The following is a 17,446-nucleotide window of genomic DNA, read 5'->3' on the forward strand; positions in this document are numbered from 1 at the left end:
TGGAAGAGGCTCTTTCAGAGAGAAGGGGAGAACCGCACTAAGTTCTCACCATGACGTGCACCAAATAAACCTTCAAGATGAATGCCTGCCTCAAACAGGAAGGTTGTCTCCCCAGTCTAACCGTCCATAGAGAACTTGCTAAAATGAGTTAAATAGCAGTTATCTGAAAAAGAAGGGTAAGTTTTATGCTCTCTCATCTCCTCTTTTACAATAGCCTTTGTATTGTAAAAGTGCATCAGATAATACATGACATCGCCCTTCAGAAGGACACTCAAACATTCACAGTCCCATTTTATAGAAGTGAAAACTGAGGCACAGACTACTTTAGTAATGATGCCAAGGCCACAAAGGGAGAGCTTTCTGAAACTTAGAGTCTCCAGCTCTCAATCCAGTGGGCCAAACCATCTCTTATGCATGCTTAGAAGGGCAAAGCAGGAATCACACAGTGGAGAAAAGGACTCTTGGATTTATTTCATGATAACAAGAGTGGCCCATGCATTTGTCCCTCAAAAAAATGCAATCAAAGTGTGATATGATCTAGGTAATCCTGCTCCGGCAGGGGGATTGGACTAGATGATCTTTCGAGGTCCCTTCCAATCCCTAACGTTCTGTTATTCTGTGAAAATGGAGAAGCTTCTATCCTGTGTGAGTGTGGTCAGGCCTTCATGCCAACCTCTGCTGAAGGACATTGTGGGCACTATGTTAAAGCAAGAAACAATGAGGCCACGACAGCTCCCCACGTGCAACGTCCCCCCTCCACTCCCCCCCAGGGTAGACAGGGAAGAGAAAGAGAGGTGCCTAGAAGCAATGATTTGGAGGGAAACTCCCCAAATCTCATTATCCATATTATAGCTCTGATTATAATTAACATCACTTGACCTTTCTCATTACAAAAACCCTCTTTTCATTTTTTTACAATTCTGTCAAACTGCACTTGTCTCAGAGGGATTTATCGGGCCCAAACTGCTCTGTTGTTTCTGAGAACAAGGCAAGAGAAAAAATAATCTTGCTTTAGCCTTCTTGCAGAGAGACTGTGTCTCACCTCCAGTGCGCTCAGAAATTCCTTTTGACATTCTTGCCTGTGTTCAGCCAAAAGAAAAGGAAAGAAAAGGTGAAACAACACAGAGCAGCAGTGTAGTTTGATGTACACAGCATCCAAGCTGGAACTGCAGAAGGTGTCAGGAGGGAACCAAAGCAGACTTTCCTAGAAAACACAGCACTTCCCACACCCTCATACAGGGGCCAAATATGAGGCTGGGACCATCTCTCTCTCCCCTTCCATTCTGTCTTTCCTTTTTGACTCTTATTTTTGTCACAGTTAAGTCATTTCCATGGAGTTTGAGTCAGTTTTTCCCAGGAAAAAGTTCTGTCATATGTTAATGCACTTGCACAGACAGCCTGGATTCTGGCATCTCTATGATGTGCTGCCTCTGCAACTTCAATAAAAACTTTTGAATTTATGTAATATATATATATATATACACAAACATTTGTACAAGTGTGTGCGTGCACATGGTTTTGCTCCAAAGCAAACAGAATGAGGGAGGCCATATGGTTCCTTCTCCTGTAGCTTTTACCTCATCCTCAGTAGAAATGAAGGGTGGGATTCAGCTTTACCAACTCAGTCATCAGAAAGCTAGGCATTGCATCTAATCCCTCTCTAGGCAGGGGAAGACACCTCCAGAGAGTGATCCATCCCATCTGTTTTGGATAGGTTTTAGGATGGGCTGAGTCATTGTCTGGAAGTGCCTGTTTCCCTGCATTGCCTCCAAGAGGCTGAGTAGCTCAGCTATAGAGAAGGTGGGACTCACTTCAAGACCTAATCCTGCCTGGTCCTGATCATTATAGTGCTTACTGGAGTCATAAGGAGCTGAACTGACTCTCCACCTCCCCCAAAATGCTCTGAATTGCTTGGCTCACCCTATGTGTTTTCATCTCCAGCTCATAAGTACCTCCAGGTTTATCCTAAAGACTACAGTCCTTCTGGCGTGGCAACACACACTTTGCTACCAATATCCTTCACCCATAAATGGGCTGCGGGAGAGACGTGACTTCCCTCCGGAGGGTTGGATGCGATTCAGGAGCTGGCAGGCAAAAACAAATTTAAATAACAAGAATATTTTGGTAAAAGTGCACTGCTTGAAATCCTTAAGTATGCAGCTATGACTGAATGCTCCTGGTGCCCAGCCCTCTCCTCCAGCCTCCACCAGCCCCCAGGCAAGGATTTGCAGAGCTGTTCGTGCAGAGAGTGCCTGGCAGCAGCTTCAGTCGGGGACACGGCAGCAGGTTTCTGGTTCTGGCCTTGTAAGGCCACAGCTGGAACTTCTCCTGGCTCGGAGGGAGCCAAGGGCTGAGGCTGCCGTGGGATTCCCAAGCTGCCGATGGGGTCTTTGCACTTCCACTCCCGCCTGGCCCCAGTGACTCACTGCACTGAAACTCATGCCAAAGGCGCTCTCCTTCGAGGCAGAAGATTAACCATTTCTTCCCTGGTGAGGGCCAGATCCTTCCTCCGCGGCTGTGCATACAGCACTGATTCATTTTGGAGATAAGCTGGGCACAGATCTAACCCGCTTGCACTGACGAAGCCCAGTTTAAGGGTCCAGCGCCCTTGTGCCAGGTGCTGTAAGGTAAAATACTTCTCCCAACTTGTTTGCCTGGGTATATGCATTTTTGTGTGGAGGGTGTAGCAAGGATTAAAGGAGAGGATGTCGGGAAGTAGCAATACAGAACAGCTGAAGAAAAAAAAAATCTATTTTTACCAGTTGGGAACGGTTTGCAGCTGTCAGAGATGAGTTTTAAATAAGGATTTAAAAGAGGATAATTCAGTGGAGGAAGATTCCTCCATTTCTCCCAAATTAGCATGGATGAAATTGAGCTGAAAAGTGAAGGCTGAATTGCCACTCCAGAGCATTTGAGTCGAGAAGCTGTGCTGGTGAATGAGAAGTCAGCACAGCTGGAACCTAGGGCTTGAAACTGCCACCTCCAGGGCTACAAAATATCACTCCCCAAATCTGGAGCAGAACAATGGTGGTCTACAGCTGAGGACAGATGGGATGCCCATAGCTGCCAGGGAGTGATCACAGTTTTTGTCTGTGATTCAGAAATAGGGAGGAGCTGAAGATGGGCTCACACTTCCTAAATGACCCATGTGCAGATAGTGTCTTCTCAAGCCTACACGGTCAGAGACAAGCCAGCTCACAGCCACCACTCTGGTCTTTGTTGTCACCTCCACACCAATACCTAGACATGCAACGTAACTGCTGCTGTGGTGGTTCATTCTTGCTAAGGGCCCTGCATCGCAGCCAAGATGATTAGGGGCTGTGGAACCCCCAGCAACAGCAGGGAAGAGAACTGCCTCCCTCAGCTACACTCCAGTTCAGCTGTGATGTGCCACCTTTGTACCTAGCCCTTGGGGCTAGCTCTGAGAGACCTCACTTTGCTTAAACACTGGTGGAGCAAAGCATGGGAAGAGACACACTCCCATGGGAGAGCTGAGAGCCTTCAGCCCTTTCTTGGGTCAAAGAGCTGCCTCAGAGACGTCTGGGATGATGTCAGACCATCTGGGCACCTTTTAGGAGGAATCTGAGTCCCGGTGACATTTCTCCCACAGTCTCTTGTTTGTTTGAGGAGCGGGGTGAGGGTGAAGCCTGGCTACCCTGAAAGCTGCGCAGTTCAAAGGGAGACAATGTGTGGTTGTTCGATGCCATGGCGTTGCCAGACATTGGCCCTGCTATGAAGCAAGGGGGGAATTCAAGCACCTCATTATAATGCATGTCCCAAGCCCACGTATTCACACTTTCCATTGCCTAGGAGCACTTGTAAGTGCTTCATCTTAGGCCCACATCCTCTGTGCAAGCTCCATGACAGTCCATAAAAAAAAAAGAAATAAAAAGACTTTCAGTTCGTGCTTAATTCAGCTCTGTATGGAGAGTGGGTCTCCACAGCACTGTAGCATAACTCAGCCCCTCTTGGAAACGGCTTCCGGATGCAGAGGGATCTCTCCCAGCACCCACTCTGCCAGTGCCTCTGAGATCACTTGGCAAGGCTCAGCGGCACCCTGCACGCCCAAACACAGCTGGCATCCGCCCTCGCAACAGCTGGGCAGTGAGACATCGACACCAGTGACACAGCCCCTTTCCAGCATCAGCCAGCACCAGGGAACCTCGTGTGCTTGAGATCAGTCAGTCTAAAGAGCATGGCTAGTGGAGAGGAAAGCATTCACAACCAAAGCCTTTGGAAAGCAGCACCCATCAGCTGAAAGCGCTGCATGAGGACAGTCTGCAGACAGCAGACATGGGACCATCTGCAACCATATACTGAAGGATGCCACAGCTAGAAGACAAAATTTCAGTGGGCTTTACTTTGTCCTTCCAGATCCCTTGTGAGAAACTGTATTTGACAAGAAAGGAGCTAAGGCACAAGATGAAAGCTCAAAGTGAATTAGGAACACACAGCTCTGTCCAGTAACTTGTCTGAGGGTGCAACAGTGCAGAGAAGGGCTCAGAAACCAGATCTCCTACAGTGAGGAGAAAAGTACAAGTAAATACGTTGTTTTGCAAAACACTGCAAGGAAGCACAGGGAGAAAAAACTGAAGAGCTCTCCCCTACCCTTCAATATCCTCTATGCTTTGGTTCATATCTTTCACTTTCCAAACAAGCACAGGCAGATGATAAAAAGGTCCAGAGCTGGCTTTTCCAAGCTACAACAGCAATATCTGGTCAATTCTGCCCATAGTGTGTCAGAGGGATTAATACTGTGAGTTAAGGAAAGGCTGGCATCAAAGTCACACCTGAAATGGTGCTATCAAGGCCAGACAACGTACTGCCATAGACTTGGTTTGGGATCCAGTAGCCAAGAGAAAGGTGAGCTCCACTGGCATTTTACAGGGAGGAGCTGAGGTGCAGAGAGAGTAAAGGTTTGGGCAGGGTCGTTCCTGATAAGGTTTGAAGCCACATCTTGTGAGTTTTGCTTTCCTCTGTGGCCCTGTTTCCTTTCTGCTCACTTAATGAAGATCAAATGCCAGCTGCAAGGAACAGGGACTTTTGTACCAAAAATGGGTTTTAACACAGAAGATTATCCTTGGATTTTTTTTGCCTTCCTCCATCCCCCTCTTGGGAAGGACAATCTGCCCTTTCTTCCTCTGCAGGCAGCGTCGTGCAGTTCAGGGACTGCAGCTCACCCTCTCCCTGTCAATGTATCTTTGTGCTTTATTCCTGGCAGACATTGATCACGTAACCAAGGAAAACTCCTTCACAGTTCTGGACAACAAGCGTTTTGTTTTACATTGACACTGGCCTGTGATGGGAGGGAGTTTGGTTGTAGAGCTCCAGACAATAAAGATCTGTCTCCAATCCATGGTCCAGTCTCTCTCCTGTGAACATCATGGATCCCTTGCTAATAACTTGAACATTGCTGACTCCCTATATGGCCTTAGAAAAAGTTGCTTTGTAGTTTCCCTGTATGCAAAAGAAATTCCCCATCATTTATAGCAACTGTTTGTATTGCCTTTTCTGAAAAAGATTTTCCACTTAACATTGAGTAAATCACTTAGCTCCACGTTCGTCCAGGGTGTTTAAGCACTGGATTTCTGCTCAATGGAAGATAAAACCATCTTCAAGGATGTGGGCAAGCTTAGCTATCAGTTGGAGTAACTTACTTCTCTAGCACCCAACAGCATAGTAAGGATAAATACATGAAAAACTGCAAGATGATCTGATTCCTCAGGAACTAGGGTTTCATGTGCCCAGAGTAGATGCTCAGTCTTTGCAATCTCATTGCAGAGTTGAGGATATAAATAAATTCCTGTACAAAGTTTTAAGGAGGCCAGCTTTTATCAGCACCAAGCGTTGTTACTTCAAGTCCTTATCAACAGTGCAGTATGGAGCAGTAAATGTTTCTGTACAATAAGTCAAAGGGAAAAGTTTAAAGGCTGCCCCACGGTGCCACACTGAAATAATGCCACTGGAAACCATGGGGCTACCCGGGCAGACAGCCAGACTGACACAGCAGTGCATGAAGGCCACATTCTTATCTTGTGCTTAGCTCATTTTAAGTGGGATCAGATCCCATAACATGCCAGTAAGACACTCAAACCCTGACCTTGTCAGCATGACAAACAATTTCCATGGAGCTAGCAGCAAAAAGGTCAACACCAAGGGAAAAGTGCCCCATGCCCTCAATACAGAGCCTGACACCTCTCCCTCTGCCCATCATCAGAAGATGGAGTAGGTCTCAGCACATGAAAACTGTACCAGCAACTCGAGACTTTCATTCTCTGTCACACAGATCAGCTGCCAACACAGTGCTGGGAAGAGCTGACATGCCCAAGAGACCATCCACAGCACATCCCCTCGATTTCAGCAACCATTAACTGCTACGCTATGCAGCAGGAGTTGGGCTGAGACACAGCTTGCTATGCATTCATGTTGATTAGCCTCCATTCTTCTTCATGCAGACACTCTCTCACAGCGGGTGGCTCAGCAGTCAGCAGCCTGCCAGGTTTGCAGCTTTCTAGCCCCTTCTTCACGCACATCCTACCTGTGTGTGTAACCTGCTAGGAGAGATGTGTTGCTCCTTCATGGAGAGATGTTTCCTCTCCATGGAGAAAAGATCTGTGCTATTTCACCGAGGAGAGATTGCACTGTTCCTGCTCAGGGAGGAGGTGTTATTTCTCCATGAAAAGGAGTGCTGTACTTCCACAGAGATGAAACATCTGTTATCCCGCTGCAGAGGCTGTGACTCTGTAGCCACCTCCTCTCATAGCCCTGTCCCTTTTCCTTGAACTGTGATACCTCTTACTTTTACATGAGACTTCCCCATTTTCATCTCCTGTGAGTGAGGGATGGTGATGATGGTTGGGCGGTTGGAGCAAAGACGCAGCACTTTTGCTCAGGGTTAGCATTAAGCAATACAAGAGATCTAAGTTGTTCTTTAAAAAAAAGCAAACTTGCCTGTTTTCCCACCTGAGAGTCTGCCACAAGGCCCTCACAGTCCTCCAACACCTGCTCCCCTTCCCATTTTCCCCATTTCCAAATCCCCTCAGCATCTCCAGGATCCCCACTCCCTCCTGCACATCTCTGCCTCCAACCCTTCCCCTGCCAACTTCCATCCCAAGCTACTGCCTCAGATGTGAGCACAGGCCAAGTCTTTGCCCAAAACTCTGCAGAAAAGAGAGCAGATATTTTGGAGAAGATGTAGTCACTACATCAGGGGTACCTATCCAAGCAAAAGCTCTCTCCTCATGACACAGGTGGTATCATATCCCTCATTCCTAAGGGACCTCAAATTACATCACGTCGACCTCAGGGTCAGAACTGCCTATGAACACTGTTTGATGACTTCATACAGTAATATAACATGGAAGACCTTACTCCAGCAGGCTTCCACACAAGGTCCCACAAGCACTTCTGAGCTTCAACTGCTCTTCACAGTTAGAAATAGACTGTCCCAGTTGAGCAATGTGTAGTACACACCCCATATTAGGGTGAAGGGGTATTTACTTGGAGATAGCAGTGTTGTTGCAAGCAGCGATAGACTAATAACTTAAGTCTTGGCAAAGATCTGGTGTTTTTTAGACTTGGGGGATCTCATACAGCCATAAGCCCAGCCATGGGTTTGCCAGCTAAACAGACAAGACTCTGCAGAGACAAGCACAGACAAAGAAAATAACCTACCTAAGTTCACATAACAGATCCATGAATAGAAGCCAGGTCTGGCTTCCAGGTATTGCTCCAGCCACTGGAAAAACACAATTCCAGCTTGGAAAGGACTATTAAAGAAACACATATCTACAGCTTCATAGACTTGCATGTGTATGCCAGGGCCTTGAGCATACTAATAGACTTTAATGGGTCTGACTAGCCCCACTTGGGGCCTCCACCCACACTCCTGTCTGTTTAAGCTCCAGTCTGGGCCCTCAGTCTCAGTCTGAGTCTCAGACCAAGAGCTGTGCTGTAGCTGTCTCTAGCTCTATCATAGCTATGCCTGGTCATAGACCTCAATGACCCTGATCCATGGGCTGACTTCCCAGTGTGATTTGGGTCTGGGGTCTTCCTGGGAACTTCTGTCTCTACTTCTACTGCCTCAGCATGGAGCAAATCAGCTGGGGACATGCTGGTTGTTAGTCCTGAGACCAGAAGAAGATGCTTCCTGTCCTGAACATCTGAGGGCATCTTGCTCTGAAGGTTACTTGTTTCTCTGTATATGACCCTGTCATTATTCATAAATTTTAGGGTTTGGGGAAGGTAGATTATTTTGCTACGTGACAGGTACTTGCACCTTTCTTGGAAGCTGGGCAATTAAGGTCTGTATGAATCTGATGTCTTATTTACTGTAGTAGTTCCTATACTCTATATTTACATCTACAGTGAGGACTAAGATGACACAGCTGTTGTGTATTCCCAAGTAGGAGGCAGCTGCGTGAAGGTTTCAGTGCTGGAGACACTGCATGCAGCTCTTCGTTCACTTGGGCTGTTTTTTTCCAAAATAAATGGAAAAGCTGACAAATCTTTCCTCTTCACAGTAGCTTTAAACTCACTAAAGGCTGTAATTAGAATTAGCATTTTTTCCAAAATCCCCCGGTGATTTAAGGTCATTCTCCTGGGCAGCAGCCATTATTTGGGTTAGCAGTCAAAGGGGCAACAGCCAGCTCTGCAGCAACCAACAGAAGTCAGTGGAGTTTGGAGCGAGAACATTGAGTGTTCAGGTGCTTGTCTACTCTCCCACTATCCTGAAACTACTCAGAGGTTTAGGGATGCGTGTATATAAGGCACTCAGGCCCTCAGAAGGGCTCAGACAGTGTGGGTCACAGATCAAGGGTACCGACAGTGTCCCTTGGATGGATGCAGGCAAATAAACTGAAGCATTTGCAAATACGCAGCAGGTCCCAGCTTCAGTTGAGTTCCTCCTAGCACAATTAACCTCAAAGAAAATTACAGTCTGGCACACTACCGTTGACAAGTTGCCAGGCTTGTGGTGTAGCCAACTGTTTAACTGAGTGTGTGGGCATTTATTGCCTGTGGGAAAGGTAAGGTGAAATGAATCTGTGGTTGAAACAACTACATTTTACCACATGTCTGCAAAACATCTGCAAATCCATGCTCTTTGGACACATGCATAGCTTCGAACATGCTCGTTCTATAACACTGACTTGCAGGCTGATAAAGGTCCTTTTCCACCATGTTTAGTGAAGCTGGGGATAATAATGGTAATCAGAAGGTGGTAAACCTGTAACTGGCCCCTTTTTCTCCTCGTTATACCAATGTAAAACTGCTATGTCCCCCTCCACCGCTAAAGCCAAAATACCATAAAAATCAGTAGGTCAGACTGCTCAATGGGCAAATAATTTTACTTCCCAGTAAACCTTGCAGATACAACCTATTCCCCAGGCTCTTCTGGCTCCTGTTAAAAGCAACTATACCACACAGAGCTTACTGTCTCTTTGCAAATGAAGAGACAAAGCTTGTGAGGACAAAACCAGTATTTGCCTTGCCAGTGGAACAGCAGTAATGATGTGCAAAGTCTTGAACACATGACAAATTTTTTTATCGTGATGCTCAACAGTTTTCTTTTCCTGACCTTTATCTCCCTGCCAGTGCTAGAAGGTGAATGTCACAAAAAAAAGCCCAGATCCTCAGTGGAGGTGGATTGCTGTAATGCAGTTGAGTCTGTTAGACATTACCAGAGTCCAGAGGCTGTGCAAACTGCAGGAGGAATATGCACGTTAGCTGATCTTCCCCACAAAGTTAATATATGCCTCAGTGATGTGAGGGGAATGTCTCAAGGGTCTTAATGATTTGATTTAAGCTAATCAGCCAGTCTCACTGTATGTGTTTGAAACTGGGTCTGGACATCTTGTTGCTTCAAAGACTGAGAAAGGAAGAAAGAGGTGGCACAAACAGGTAAAAATTCATGTAGGAAAAGGAAACCTTGGGAGAGGAAAAGAAGAAATGACTCACAATTAGATTGTGGGAACTAAAGGATGTATGAAATCCTGACCCATTTTGAGTCACTTTGCCATTAACTTCATGAAAGCAGTTGAGTGAAGATTAAAAGATCTCCTTGAGCTACTGTAGAAAAGGGTGCACAGCTGATGTCTCTCATCCTTGCTTATACAACCCTAAAAACTGTCCTTTGTCATAGTTACCGCAGCTGACCTGCAAAGCACTCTTTACAAGTGCTGACTGTATTTTTAGCTGATCTTGCATATGACTCAGTAGAGAGAAATGAGGAAAGGCAGTCCCATGGGAACTCCCAGCTCCCTACACACCACCGTAGATCACCACAGCTGCATGAAATCCGAGAGAAAAGAAGAAAAGGAGGCATTTCCTCTGCTCAGATGTATCCTGCCACCAGGGGACGTGTCTGTAATTTAACAAACATCTTAATAACAACAACAATTGGGTAAAAAGGCCACTGAGCAGATATGGGTCATGGTTGTAAGTGATCACACTTTCTTAGTGTACCAAAAGAGGCATATTATGCAGCCAGTCATAGATTTTGGTCTGTGTGGGATTTCTGTGATTTAGGTCATAATTCCAAAAAGTTCTATTTTCTGGAGCAGTTGAAATCAGATGAAGATAAGTGCTTCCTGCACGTAGCACTCCACCATTACATACCAGTGGTTCTCAAGAAAAAAAGAGTATATCTGAGATAACAGGGAAAAAAATTGGGTACACCCTTGATGAAGATTCTGTCTAGGCACTTCTCTCACTTCAGGCTCAAGAGGCACCTATTTGTAGCTAATTAGTTGAGATTCATGTCTGTTTACCAGTAGGAGCTAGCTGGGCTATGAAGTAGACCTTCAAGGGTTAATCCCTGGCGATGTTGTTTCTAGTAAGTATATGAAAATGAAACACTAATGCATTCAGGGGGAGAATAAAAGCTTTCATAGTACAAGGTTAATCTGCTAACCTGAGGCACTACTTGCGCAGCTCACACTAGCACCAAAGCCCTTCAGAGTCTTAATCTCCCTGGTTCAGCACTGTATCGCTGACTGGCTGCTTTCAGCATGCAGGACTGGGTGCATTTGTGCAGTACATGTTTATTCTGTGAGGCAAGATAGACATTTTTCAGCAGAAGGATAACAGAAAGTCAAGAGCCAGGCTCCATCCACAGGAATTTGTAAAGATTCAAAGGCATTTCATTCAAGACCTCATTCAGCATAGTCCTAGGTATGTTTGTTAACAACTCTCTGTTTGCTACTCCAGTCGCTGGGGAAGATAATTAGGAGCCATAAAAGTCATATTTCATTTTAGCTCACAGTGGAGATAATTTGATTTATTAGCGGACACAACTTCTAAATTAAGATTTATGATCACCATTGAAAACAGATAGTAAAGTTTTTAGCAGAGAGAGAAAGGCATATAAACCCCCAATGTCCTTGTTCAAAGGCAGAGAAGTGTCAGAGAATTACCATGGTCTGTGTTTGTCAAGGACATTTGGGCTGGTGTTGGTGGCCAAGGGAAAAAACAGTTCTCAAATAACCACATGTTCCAGAAATATCACCATGTTCCAGGCAGGCAACCAAGGAGCCTGAATGGACTAATTAGAGCTCCTTAACTGGCCAAGGTACCAGTCCAAGCCATTGGCCTTCAGTCATTCTAGTAGAGTTAAAACATCATCCATACAAGCTGAAATTGCCCCATATTGGTGTCAACCCATGTGGAAAGTGTCACTTGCCGCTGTCATTATCTTGGCCATGGTAAGAAAGTAGAAAGTAAAGATGTGGCCATTGGCAACTAGCGATAGGACAAGAGGACACAGCCTCAAGCTTCGCCAGGGGAGGTTCAGGTTGGACATTAGGAAGAATTTCTTTTCAGAAAGGGTTATTAGACATTGGAATGGGCTGCCCAGGGAGGTGGTGGAGTCACCATCTCTGGATGTGTTTAAGAAAAGACTGGACGTGGCACTTAGTGCCATGGTCTAGTTGACAGGGTGGTGTCAGGGCAACGGTTGGACTCGATGATCCCTGAGGTCTCTTCCAACCTGGTTGATTCTGTGATTCTGTAACAGAGAGAAGCCAAATAACTTCCCCGTATCTCATGCCTGTGGGGCAAGTCTTCAAATGGAAGGAAACAATACTAACCCTACCAGGACTTTTCTCCTTTTCTGCACAGATATATAAGCTGGAAACTGGACTTACCTCTCCAGTGTGAGTGCAGACCTGAGATATATCTGTCAAATCATTCAGAACAGAATTGAAGTCTTAATTCATCTCTGCTTCTAGTTTAGACTGATAATACTATGCTGAGAGAAAGAGTATATTCCTCCAGGCATGGTGCCCTTCCAAGCCAACTACTTGGCTCCTGAACTGGAGGTGGTTTCCATCTGCCCAGCTCAGAGAATTGAAGAAGCAAAAACATTTAGACACCAGCCTGAACCCTCCATGTCAAAGGTCAATTTTAAGCATTGGTGATGTGCCCTTCAGCTTGGTATGTTGGCTCATGTTAAGATCTGTGCCCTGGAAAAATATCTGAGATTTGTGCTGAAAGACTCAGATTCTCAAATAGGACAAACTGACGTTTCTTTCAACAGAACCCATTGAGTTATACATTGCTAAGGGTTTTGCCAAGGTAATTTAAAGACAGCAGTTAAGCTGGATACAATGGTCTCCTGAATGCACTTTGCTGGGAATTCTCCCTAATCTGCCTCTCTTCAAACTGCTCAGAACAGAAATGCCCAGGACAATCCTACCTGCAGCATCCTAGCTCAGTTTGGACAGCACCGACCTTTTTTTACAGAGTGATGAAGTCCTCTGCACTTCTTGTTCCTCTGCACTTCTTGTTCCTATCCCATTCCCATTAACATGACAATTTCTCATTGTAGGTAAATCATCTGACCTTGAGGTGTCTTCAGAACCTCCTCTCACCTCAGACATAGAAAACATTTTGCGGAAGAACCTATCTGGTGAGATGAAGCCTGAACCAAGCTCTCTGCAACCTTACAGCCAAAGAGTCTATAATAGATGCAAGGACCTCACCTGTTTCAGTTTTGTTCCCACCATGGAAGCACTGCTGTCAAGCACAAATACAACGTTCTTTGGCAATGGAGGAAGATCTATGGGGGCGAAGTAGTGCACGAAATACCCATTAAGAATCTGTGGAAGAGCAAGAAGTCAGGAATTGAAGGTAGATCATGATGCAATGTTCCACACACACCATTATGAGATATTTGGTTGGGCACATCTGATCATGCCTTCAATGTCTGTGTCTACATTGGAGGATATGAGTGCTCCTTGGTATCCCTCTTAATTCTGGTCCCCTGTTTATCTAGACTGGGGGAGCCTACTAGAGCTCTCCACATCTTCTTTCACAGTGGACACTGGGGTTTCCCTCCAAATGCAGTAAGGATATAACGTATCCCAGGGATCAGAATCACAACATGCATTGGGGAACTGGCCTTGTATCCAGGTATATACAGCCAGTATATTGAGAAACTGAAAGGCAGATACAAAAAAGTAACTCAATGAAGTAGGTACCTGTGGTTTTTAAGTCCATCCTGTGGCTGCCAGCTGACTGGTTTTATTTTTGATAGTTCTCACAAGATGGAGAAGTAGTCTTCACTTGGAAAACATTTTCTAGGACATTTGGAGCATGCAAGACAATTGAACCATTTCAGGTATAGTTAATAAAACAGAAAAGGTGAGTCATATGTACAGTACCTGAATATCCCCAATACTCAGCTCCCTGTTGACATCATATCTAATTATGAAGTCTCCCAAAATGCCGTTTCGGGCAATCTTGGTTTGCTCGACAACACTGGGATTGAACGTAACTTTAGCTAAGGTTTTGGTATGTCCGACTACAGTAGAAGGAGGAGGAGAAACATCACCTGTTGAGATAAAACCACATTATTACGAGTTTTTCTCATTGTCTTACAGATGTCTACGCACAGCACACACAGTATTACCATGGAGTCAGGTCAACTGGTACAGTTACATACTGAGATTAAAGATTCAGCTCACCAGTGATAAAAGAAGAAATTAATAACCCCACCCCTCTAACTCTAAACTGAAACCAACATTGCAATGCTATCAGGGATATAAATGTTTAGGCAAAATTCCTGTGCTCGCTTCTGTTTGGAGGTCACTGAACTCTAAGGCCAGATGTTCTCTGTATGACTGTTAATTGCTTTCTGCAAATAACGAACACACAACTTCAGACATGTATGTGGTATTCATTCCAGCCAACTCTAGACATCTAGAATGCAGATCCTATACATGAGATCCTGCCAGTCAATGCAAGTATGATTCATCTGACCTGTTTAAATGTTTCCTCTAGGATTAGATGAATCATACTGCAGATTTCTCCCCATTGATTATAAAGAGTTCTTGAGGTGACTTGTTCGGATGTACTGTAGGCATGTGAGGTGGGATTGATATGACTAACTGATCGCTTGACCTGACAAGCGTCTTATGTGTAATGTCTACATTTGAACAAGTCATCTTAGCTGCCTTTATGTTCAGCAAAGAGTTATCAGTATAGTCACTGCAATTTCAGTCTTACTGATTAAGACAAAATGCAACACTTGCTAGTGCAGTCATGCAAACTGCATCCGTGAGATATAACTCATCCTAGTCTCTGAGAGCCCTTCCTGAGTCAATAAAGAGAGATGTGCCTTTCAGAGGGCATCTCAGAGAAAGATAATAATTTAGGTCTGAGTCACCCTGCAGGAACCTCTGCTTGTCTTGTTAGCTGTGTTCATTTTATAAAGTTGAGGGATACGGAGATTCCTTGTTGTCTCTCTGTGTGGCCAAAATCGCACCTTACTCTCCTTTGGTGTGCCAACTGTTCATTCTTTCTGAACCCCTTAAGGACCCTTACATGGGACTGGCCAAAGGTCAGACTTGGCTTTGAACTTCCCCAGATTTTGAGGGCTTTCCCCCTTATCCTAACCAGCTATTGAAAACACCAAAACAGATTCTCAACTGATATTCTTCTTGGGTGCTTCAGCTCTCACAGTGATTATTCCAACACTCCTCTGAGGCACAGAAGTTCTATTATATCTGCTCATGTGCTGATTTGGTGGGAATGAGCTGCTTAATTATACTGGGAGGGGAGAGGGGGGATGTGTCTAAATTCTTTACCAAAGATGGCCCAAGAAGTCTTTGGTATGGCAGGGAAAAGAAAGATGGATGAGATTCAGTTCTGGTTTAGGTGTTCACAATGTAATTACCTACGCCTCCTAGAAAATTTCCATGCTCAATGCAGATCAGTTCAAGAGTGTCAGGGGAGATTAGGGTACGATACACTTGTCCAGACACAGACATCTGCTTTAGGATTACTTTAGTTATGTGCCCATTAACAATACTGATCACAACAACAAGGTGCTGTTAGTCTTGGAAAGCTCCTCTCCAGGGTTTCTTATAACACTATGTAATGAGGAGTGGGACTTCTCCACCTTTGTAAAGTGCTTTGAGCAGCATAAGAGGAATGCAGCATGACATCTGTGTGCAACATTGAATACAATCCACCTCGCATCCAGATCCCACAGTGATTTACAAAACTGGATACATATGATTATATCCATTTAACAAGTAGGAAAATGGAGGCATGGAGTGGTTACCTAACTCACCTGATTTCCCACAGGTCAAAGTCCATAGAAATACCAGGACTAGGGTTCTTGTGGGTTTATAAAAACATTAGCCAAAGCTGTCGTGTTTACTCTAAAATGCTATGTATGATCTAGACTCCTCTGGGCAAAGGAATGAAAGTAGAAGTTATAAATCAATAGCACTCTAGGATGTTACTTCCATGTTGATTTGGTTTTGCTTTCATAGCTGTCCTGTGACAACACTTGAATGAACAAGGCACAAGACCGTACTATTGAGGCAGGTAAGGGTTTTCTCATAGGCCAAACTTCTACACAAATGAATTATAGGTGCAGGACCTGGCATGTGAAACAAACTCATCAGCAAAAGTCTCGTCCAAGGAGGCTGAATGACAGATATTACTCAATTTCAGTAAAGTCAAGAATTGAGTCTGCATCATGACTTCTCTGACTATGCCAATTCCAACCCATCCATCCTGACAGAAACAGAGAGAGAGGTCCTAGTCAGTACATTAAAATCACTTAAGGACACTAGTGTTGGATCTTAAAGGGGGCTTATGAAATGATTACCCAGAGCTTTGACATTTATTCTAAAATCTGTGCACAGTTCAGATTTCTCCTGGCAAAGGAAAGTCATAAATCAATATATCTGTAAGATTTTACCTCCATCTTGATTTGTTTTTACTTTTACAGCTGCCCTCTGATCTGATGAATCAACAGATGTAATGTGTTTTTAATACACAATGCATCAGATTTGCTTGTATTGGCCTTCCCGGATTTTCCATCTGTCTTCTATCACTTCCCAGATCCCATTTAACTGATAGTGTGTGGGAAATACCCAGAATTCATAGAAATGGCTTAACAGTTCATTTATATTTTCTGATCTAGTTGAGGGTTTCACATTACTTCTCAACTGTTGAAATGCAAACATTGTCATTGGTTAGGCTGCCTGGACACATCAGTTCGGGGTTAGTGAAAGTCAGTCTCACACTGGAAACAGAAGCTCTCTCCTTATACCTACTGCACACCTACATCTGTGGCTGTGGCCTTTGGACTTCACTTCTGTGTCTCTCTGCCATAAGTACATTGATGAGTGAGCACAATATGCTGTGTGCCACAAGAGCATGAGTTCCAGTCCTAGCATTTCTATAGACTCTGACCATCTGGAATTAGCTGCGTTAGGTAGCCACTCCATGCCTCAGTTTCCCTATCTGTTAAATGGGTATAATCACATGTATCCAGTTTTGTAAAGCACTGTGGAATCTAGATGGGATCACGTGGATCACATTGCATTCCTCTATTACTCCTCAAAACACTCTTTGAAGGTGAGAAATGTCATCCCCTGTAACACAGACAGTGCTTTAGGAACTCCTGGAGAGGAGGTTTCCAAGAATGCCTCACATAGCCATTGTCAGTGACAGGAATAGCTAGGGAAGCTCTCCCATCTTCTTCATAACTGCTCATCTCTCATCTCCCATCTCCAGGGTGGAGACGAAAAACAAAAAATAGTCTGATAGGAAAGGTCCAAAACATCTGTTTTTTGCCTGGAATAATAGAAATCAGGTCTGGAAGACGGGTTACCTGATTCATCTCATGTTCCCAGACCAAATCCCTTCCTACTTGGTTTTATGACATGGTCTGGAAACACTCCAGACCTCCAGTAATGGAAACTCAGTACCTGCCAGTCCTTTCCAGAGCTTCACTTTTTCACTGTTAGACATTTTCAATGTCTCATTTACATTTTTCTTTCTGGATTATAAACCCGTGGCTTCTTGTCCTTTCTGTTATTGACACAAAAAGCACAGTATTCTTTTCCTCCTTGCAGCAGATTTTGTATATTTGAATACAGTAACTATGTCTTCCCCCAGGTTTCTTTTTTAGGCAGCACTTGATATG

At 44.6% G+C, this 17,446-nt stretch overlaps 1 protein-coding gene across 1 annotated transcript in view; it reads right to left on the bottom strand.

The window, feature by feature from the left end:
- ITIH5 (inter-alpha-trypsin inhibitor heavy chain 5) overlaps positions 1–17,446 on the bottom strand; it is a 50,641-nt gene that overhangs the window by 16,352 nt on the left and 16,843 nt on the right. The window contains exons 6-7 of the mRNA XM_068401921.1: positions 13,662–13,831; positions 12,981–13,097 (exon numbers count right to left, since the gene is read on the bottom strand). Coding sequence (XP_068258022.1) covers positions 12,981–13,097; positions 13,662–13,831 — 287 coding nt within the window. The remainder of the gene's footprint in view (positions 1–12,980; positions 13,098–13,661; positions 13,832–17,446) is intronic.

Source organism: Nyctibius grandis, chromosome 5, assembly GCF_013368605.1.
Source record: "Nyctibius grandis isolate bNycGra1 chromosome 5, bNycGra1.pri, whole genome shotgun sequence".
Lineage (NCBI taxonomy): Eukaryota > Metazoa > Chordata > Aves > Nyctibiiformes > Nyctibiidae > Nyctibius > Nyctibius grandis.